Source organism: Nicotiana tabacum, chromosome 10 (assembly GCF_000715075.1).
Source record: "Nicotiana tabacum cultivar K326 chromosome 10, ASM71507v2, whole genome shotgun sequence".
In the NCBI taxonomy this organism is placed as follows: Eukaryota; Viridiplantae; Streptophyta; class Magnoliopsida; order Solanales; family Solanaceae; genus Nicotiana; species Nicotiana tabacum.
Window position 1 is genome coordinate 21,576,032 of NC_134089.1, and position 8,311 is coordinate 21,584,342.

General features: G+C 36.0%; 1 protein-coding gene across 2 annotated transcripts; it reads right to left on the reverse strand.

The window, feature by feature from the left end:
- Positions 1-1,273: 1,273 nt before the first annotated feature.
- LOC107767066 (ras-related protein RABE1c-like) lies at positions 1,274-8,069 on the reverse strand. Of its 2 annotated transcripts, XM_016585977.2 has the most exons (9): positions 7,912-8,069; positions 7,702-7,818; positions 4,181-4,253; positions 3,399-3,499; positions 3,179-3,244; positions 2,703-2,800; positions 2,532-2,594; positions 2,363-2,455; positions 1,274-1,594 (listed from the first exon to the last, which is right to left on the reverse strand). In XM_016585977.2, the coding sequence occupies exons 2-9, from the start codon at positions 7,772-7,774 to the stop codon at positions 1,511-1,513; spliced, it is 651 nt and encodes a 216-aa protein (XP_016441463.1). In that variant the 5' UTR covers positions 7,775-7,818; positions 7,912-8,069; the 3' UTR covers positions 1,274-1,510.
- Between the last annotated feature and the right edge of the window lie 242 nt (positions 8,070-8,311).

Sequence of the window (8,311 nt, forward strand, 5' to 3'; positions counted from 1 at the left end):
AAGGTTAAACGAATTTAATGATATAAAAATCAATATGATACCTAATTAATGATATATTCTATTTAATTTTAGATTATCGAAATACCACTTCAAATTCAAAAATGATATAAGAATTTAATAAATCTTGACATATGAATATGGAAGAACAATGAGATTGACGCATTTCAGTAACACTTGATAAGAAAGTGATCATATAACCCATTATTTAAGGTTAATAAAAATGGAGTACTTCATATTCTATTAAATATTACATCCCATAAGAGAATCCCAAATATTTCTAGAATTTTTGTAAAGAAAATTCTATATAAAGTCTTAAAAGTATATATAAAAATTATATATTTATATGTCGGTTTGGTTCGAATTTTTTTACTCAATATCAAACCAAACCTAGTCGAATATTTTAATCGGTTTGGTTTGATTTTTCGGTTTGGTGTGATTTTCTGGTTCAGTTTGTACACCCCTATGTTCAGCTCCTCTTTAGCTTTAGTTGTCCATTAGATTTGAGACTGCTACGTCTTCAAAATCTGAATCCATTTGATTAAAATACACAATACCCTTTCCCTCGTTGGAAAAATCCATTTCCAGCATGTAAAAAGCAAAAGCTCATTCAAATTATCAGAAGACCAATGGCAACCTCAAGCAAAATCCCAAGATCCCCATAAACCCACGTAGTTCTGTAATTTCGATTTAGACTTGCAATTTCAGGAAAGGAAATGCAGCTTTGACTACTCAGGATTAAAAAATTAGAGCTTGTAACCAAATTTGAAGGTCATTAAAGAATTAAAAAATGGAAGGAACGCCTTGGCGTAACTTGTAAAGTTATTGTCATCTGACATAAGGTCACGAGTTCAAGCCGTAAAAATAACCTCTTACAAAAATGCAGGGTAAGGTTGTATACAATAAACCATTGTAGTCCGACCCTTCCCCGAACCCAGTGAATAACAAGAGCTAAGTACATCAGGATGCCTTTTAAAGAATCAGAAATGATTAGATTACTTTTAACCAAGGACTAAAACAAGAAAATCAACCATAGGGACAGCTTGGCAATCACATACGGAAGAAACACAAATTTGATGATATCGTCATTTCGTATCAAGCAGAAGTAGTAATTACTCATCTGGTAGCTTGTTGAATCTGGCTAATAGGGCACATCAAATTCAGCCCTACTCCTCAATCTTTTGTTTTCAATCTATATTTTTACGATGAAATGAAAATGAAGAATAAAAAGGATGCAAATACCCAACCAAAGCCCCAAAAATTTGAACAAGAAACATGAGAAGGCAGAGTGTCCCTTCATTTATATAAGCCAAAAAGTAGTGAGCATATACTGATTTTTGCAATACTAAGAGCTGCCACCCAATACGAATAGATATTGAAGAAAATAACTGTAAAGAGAAAAATACAATCGATGGTGAGAATGTTATAACAAAGATTAGTTCCACCCTTCCCACTAAAATGGTAACTTTAAGGATGTATTCCCCATCATCCTGTCTTTCTTGCCGTCAATTTTTCAAGAGCCACAGCAAGCTGATTTTTGGGCGCTTTGAGCAGCTCCTGCTGCCTGGTCTGGTTGATTTATCCTGATAGTCTGAGGCTGCAAAAATTCAGGAATGCAGGAGTCAGTATGGTCAATATTCCATATCTGAAAAATGGAAGAGATCATTGTGCTGATGTTCACATGCAATGGAGTATTAAAGCTAAGTTTGCTTTTAAGAATCGCTATTGCAAGTCTATTGAAGAGTATGGCCACATGCTACTTATTGATTATTAAAGGCTCACACCTGGCCCTTCTCTCCTGGGGCTACCCTAACCTACCCTACCCTAAGATAAGAGGGTTCCGCCCTCAGGTCGGGGAATAGAGCTAGTTGCATCGGATAAAATAGCACTTCCTAATTTGAATCCTGGACCGGCTCAACAAATGAGGCTCTCGAAAGAGAGCTTTCAACCTTTCTTCTTCCTTTGGAAATAGGGATTAGAAGGGATGTCTTGGAAGGGACAATGAGGAAAGTCTACCTGAAAAGTGCATACCCGAAAAGCTTTTTTCCAGGATCTGACAACTAAATCAAAGATTTGAAGTGCAAAAGGAATGCAACATGAAGACTGAATCATGCAAGCATATATAGGAAACTGAAAGGGAAGTTCATTTCTTGTTAAAAAACTTCTAATTTTTGGGTAGTTTTTTAGTAAGAAAAATCCTCTCTTGTTGTTTCAAAGACCCCTACATTTCATCCTCAAGCTCTGTCTTGTCAAAAGTTAATCATAGAAATATCAATAGTCTATCCTTCTCATTAGATTTTTAGCAGTCAAACTTGTCAGCCAGCACATAATATGCACCACTTCTAATGAACTTAGTAGATAATACCTCAGCCTTTGAGTCAGATTCAGCAAGTCTTTGCTTTATATCCCGAGCTATGGAAAAGAAAACCTCCTCCACATTCATATTTGTCTTGGCACTCTGCACGAAATATCACTACAATATGAGAAGAATTGCTATGCAAATAATTCCTATGCTGGCAAGAAGTTCTACTTACTGTCTCAAAGAATTTAATGCCATATTCGTCAGCTAGTGCTTGACCTTTTGATGTAGGAACAGCCTGCAGAAAAGGTTTACATGAGCTGAGTCACATAGCAGCTATAAATAGCATGTATACAACAACATACATAGATCAGATGATGATTGGAGAGAGAGAAAGAGAGAGAACCCTTTTGCTTTCGTCCATGTCAGCCTTGTTGCCGACCAGAATTTTGTTGACATTGTCGGAAGCATGCTGCTCAATGTTTCTTATCCAGTTCCTGATGTCTAAACATGTGCACAAAGTTAGTTTTAGCGCTGACCAAAAGAAGTTTACATCATTCTAATTTAGCGAAATTCTGACAAATAGAAGAATGAATAGTTTATCAACAATCTTAAAGGCTCTGCTTTATTCAATTGCTCCATGATAAGGGAGGGAGAGAGTACAAGCCACGGGGAACAAATATAGTTTTTCTGGCAAATCCCTGATTGGAAGGGATTGGAGGAAAGAAATTCCCTGTCAAGACCTCCAACATGGCAGCTAGTACGTATGCCAACCCCTTAGTGTCTTTAAGGAGAAGAACAGTCATCTATAAAATTAAAGCAACCCCTTCTAAATTGATATAACAAAAAATTTATAGATTCCAATGTATTTTGGGAACTTACTGTTAAAAGATGACTCATCAGTTACGTCATACACCAGCAATATACCCATGGCTCCACGGTAGTAAGCTGCAAGGACAGGAGAATAACTAAAACGTGAAGTTGATATATTAACGCAGCAGAACAGAGTTTTGACTTGGTATATGTGTTTGCCCCAAAAGAAAAATAAATGACAAGATAACAAGACAAAATGATACACAGCTCATTTCACCCGCGAGCTTACCAGTTGTAATTGTTCGGAACCGCTCCTGACCAGCAGTATCCCAGATTTGTAGTTTGATTCGTTTGCTATCAAGCTCTATGGTCCTTATCTTGAAGTCAATGCTGTGTAAGAAAACTTTGCATCAGATTAAGTCTGCCTAAAAATAAATATGTAGGTAAATAACTAATCATTTGTTCTTGTAAGAGTTCATCCATGTTTTCACTAAATCGTAAACAAACACCACATATTCAACTTCCATAATCTACATTTATACTCAAGAAGTTATGTAAATTTCATATTAACATTTTCTACGTAAGAGGTTATGCACTTCACCATAAATAAACTTTTTTTTCATTTAGTTGGTAAGTATAAGAAACCATGCCTGCTTATTTGATAAAATGAGAAACCTTGCTTTCTTCTCAAGTATTCACCACCTTTTTTCCATTTCAATCAATTTAAGTTTGTATAACTTGATCACCTTTGAGTTACAAGTGCTAACAGAAAAACCAAAAGAGCATAATAGCAACAATAATAATAGTGGTGGTGTAGTAGTAGTAGCAGTAGCAGTAGTAGCAGTAGTATTTTGTTCATATTTTCATAATGTACATTCAAGTTAAAAGGTTGCGTGCTACTTTTTGATAGAACTTCATTTTCTTATCAAGTTCCTTGTGTTCATAAGTCTTGATTACCTTTGAGTTGAGTGCTTAAAGAAAAACAAAAAGAAGGAAGAAGAAGAAGATGATGATGATATAATATAACGACGACAACAATTACAGCGTCCTTAAGAGTTAGGAGACGATTACCCAATAGTTGTAATAAAACTGGTCGTGAAGGAGCCATCTGAGAAACGTAAAAGAAGGCAACTCTTACCCACACCTGAAAATTCAAACAGAAGTTATTATATCCAGATTCATAAGAACTAACAAAGTTCAACATTAATCAAATAAAAAAAAGGAAAGAAGAAGAAGAAGAATTATAAGCAGCTATTGAACTTCAGTATCACTTGGCAAATCAACAATTCAGCATTGATAGAGATATATGTTCGACCTACCCTGCTATATGGGGCGGAGTGTTGGCCAGTCAAGAGCTCCCACGTGTAGAATGAAGGGACATGATCCTTGAAAGGAGGGTGTGGAGGTCGAGGATTAGGGTAGAAGGTTAGCAGGTAGTTGAGAGTTTCCCCCTTTCTTACCGGTAGAACTAGTAGCACGCATGTACTTTCCTATCTCTCAAATTTATATTACATCATGTGGTTTAGTTTGTTTCAGTTATCGTATTCTCCTGTTATTACTATTTTGGTGCTAATTACTCTGTTCTCCCCCCCCCCCCTTCTCCCCCCTCTTTTTTCTTTTCTTCTTCCTTCTCTCCCTCTGCTTCTTTTTCTTCTTCTTCCTCTCCTCCTTACTTTTCTGAGCCGAGGGTCTATTGGAAACATCCTCTCTACCTTCACTAGGTAGGGGTAAGGTCTGAGTACACACTACCCTCCCCAGACCCCAAGTATGGGAATATACTGATATGTTGTTGTTACTATAACTGATATATAGGATGGCATAGCAATGCTATTGATCGACCATGAGCTGCGGGAATATTAGAAAAGTGAAAGCAGAACAATCCCAGCAGAAAGCACCAAAAGAGAGAGAATGAAACCTTTTAAGGAACTAGGCGCCCTAATAATCTCCAGCATTTACGAATAATTTGGAACCACACCTCCAACTTAACGAATAGTACTGAGGATTTCTCGTGGAATCCCAATTTTGTAGATGTGTCCATCTTCAAACTGCTAGGCATGCTGGCAGAATGATTGACACAAACATTCTGTTTTCAGTAATTTTACTACAGTCTACAAGCGAATTTGTAGATGCTACTACTTGTCCGAAATTTCACAGATTCATATCCAGTCTGTAACTAATCCTGAAGGTATTTTATTGTCAGCATCTTTCAGAATAGTAACCATGCATGAGTCTTCCATTCTCCTTGTCCCTTACCCCCCTCTCCCAGGGCCATGAGCAGGTCAGAGGCAGTGGCCACCTTGCAGGTTAACCTGATTACAAGTTTCCGAAGCTTTCGCTGAACTTTAGAAGTTAATTATCAGTTTGGTCAAGCAGTAAATAGCTTGATCTCCTAAGAAGTGCATTATTAAAATGGTGCTTATCAATCAAGCAGCTATAAATCAGTATGGTTTCTGACAGGTATGAGCTGAGTTATATAAATGCGTTCATGTAAGCAGGTACAGGGGATGCTTGTATAAGCTGGTCACATGGACCATAGTTTTTTTTGAAGAGCTCAAAAGGACCAAAGTTGGACTCCAAAGTTGAAAATACATTTCTACTTAGATAAGGTAAGATAGTGCAATTTTTCTAGTTAATAATTTGAACTACAAGCTAGTTGACTAAAGAATGATGAAGATTCCAACAACCACAGCTAGATCTTTTTTTGTTTTATTTCCCCTTGATGAATGAATCAAATAAGTGCTCGTGTTGTACACCAGCAAGGTGTTTTATATACATAAGTGTTTTACAACTGTAGATTTGACCCTCAGCAGAAGTTTGTCCATCTTTCAATGCAAAGCGCCATTTCCTCTTTACACCAAAGAAATAAATGAAATAAAATAGTATATTTAATGTGTTGTATTGAAGTTGCCAATCCTTTGAAAGGTCTCCTATTCTTCTGTTTCTAAATTAGCCAAAAGATACATAGGGTACATTTGGCCAAATTGAGTCATTCGGCCAATCAACTTACACCTAAAAAATAGAGAGTAAATTTTCCTAACAGGAGTTCTTAGTCAATCAAGGATCTATCTACATTGGCAGTGTATGATCTGAATATCATTCAAGCCTCAAATTATAACCCAAAGATCATTAATTTGGTTGATGTTATGTTTTCCACTAGTATTTGTCTGTAATTTTTCTCATTATCATCGTAAAAGAAACAAACTAAAAGAACCACCATGAGTGCCTCCTTGGTCAAATGCATAAAATTGATAATAGCAAAATGATCAGACAAGAAAATGCATACGTTGAATATGAAAACAAGAAATAGAAAATTCTAAAAAGACTAATAGGCATCAAATTAACTATTGACTCTAGTCAGAGTTAAGCATTTCCTTTCCTTATCACGAAACATGCAACACCCACCAGCAAATGAAGCACAATTTCAAGCACAAGAACAATACTCCCATCGTTCCATCTTGTCTTAAGATATTTCCTTTTTAGTTTGTTTAAAAGAAAATGACAGATTTTTATATTTACAGACAGGTTATCTTTACTCCCATTGTTTCATTTTGTATTAAAATATTTCCTTTTTAGTTTGTTAAAAAGAAAATGACACATTTTACATTTGGCAACAGCTGAACTTTAAACTTCTCATTATACTCTTAATGACATGGTTTTATATCCAGAAATATCATAGCATGTTTAACACCGGAAATTCCAACATCCTTCTTTCTTTTTTAAAACTTTGGGCCCAGGCAAATGCCTTCCCAGAAAATGAAACATAGGGAGTACTAAAAATGAGTTCTTCAAGCATTAGTGAGTTCAAGTCTCAAGGAAGCAACATAAAAATCCTTAAAACAACAATTCACCATTACATTTTTTTGTTTCATGATGGTAGTGTCTAGGCTAACTTGCGTGCATTTCGACTATTTCAGCAAATACTTGCTACCTCCCACCAACAAAGATACCAGGTAAATCTGCACACTAAGCCTTAGGCATATGGGAAAAAATCATCTACAAGTGTTTATTTCTCCATTACATTCTTAGACTAACAAAAGTGCTCTAGCATCATTGTACACATTTTGTTATTACCTATAAAAGTTCTCTAGCATCTTTTCTTTTATTTTTGACATAATTATGTCCCCTAGCGACTCGAAACCCTAACCTTAAGGTAGGAGGTGGAGGTGCTTCCATTTGATCCTTCCTCTCTGGTCAGTTGTCACAAGTTCTCGAGCATCATTTCGCATTGTTTTGTTATTACCTATAAAACTACGACTTATAACTGAGGAATAAGCCATTTATTGAAATTAAAAAAAAAAAGAAAGGGAACTACGAAATAAGCTAACATCACAGTTCTACGCCGAGATCGCAGGGCTACGAAACCACTGATTTTTATTTTTTTTATTCAGGCAACCTACCAGCCTCGACCTAAGACCTAGTGGCATGAAGAGGCGAAACCAGGAAAATTCTTACAACATCTCATATGCAATCGCGTTCAAATTTGGAATCAATCGACGAAAAAAAACTAAAAACACAAATAAATCAAATGTATAGCCGATATTTACATTAAAAAATTCAGAAAATTAAAATATATAAATAAATAAAAAACTTACCGCTGTCGCCGATCAAGAGGAGCTTGATTAGGTAATCGTAATCGGCTCGAGCTCTAGCGGGTGGAGTGGCCATTTGAATTTTCTCAGGAAAAAATGATGAAGGGGAATATCTCCAACCTGAAAAAAATCCAATTTGAATGTAATTAATTGAAATTTATATGTATATATAGGAAGAAATATACATATACATATACATATACACTAACATACCGGATCGGAGAAGAGTGAAAGGAAAGAAAAAGAGAGATATGAAAATATGTTTGAGATCTAATAAATGGGGAGGCTGTAAAAAAAGAAAAGAAAAAAGAAATATTAGGAGGGAAGCGTCTTTGCAACGTTAGTCACGTCGGCACCGGTTGGCCGTTGATTTTTCCATACTTCTTTTACTTTTTTTGTGCCATTATTTTTTTTTAGGCGAAATGGCTTCCTGGCCACTTACATTTGTCGGGTTTTTTAAAGCCGATACATAAACTTATAACTTTCCTATTTGAACACTCGAACTCGTTTTTTCCATAACTAATAAACACATTTGACCATTGACCATTGACCATGCTCATGTGGCGTCAGTTGGTCCTAATCAGCAGCTCGCGTGAGGAATACGACACACAGG

Bases quoted from the DNA above. Each gene is read 5' to 3' on its own strand.
- LOC107767066 (XM_016585977.2), bottom strand. From the start codon at position 7,774: ATGGCCACTCCACCCGCTAGAGCTCGAGCCGATTACGATTACCTAATC. The intron at 2,595-2,702 runs GTTCTCTCTCTT...CCTTTTCTGCAG, and splicing joins ACATGGACGAAAGCAAAAGG to GCTGTTCCTACATCAAAAGG. The intron at 1,595-2,362 runs GTATTATCTACT...GAATTTTTGCAG, and splicing joins AATCTGACTCAAAGGCTGAG to CCTCAGACTATCAGGATAAA.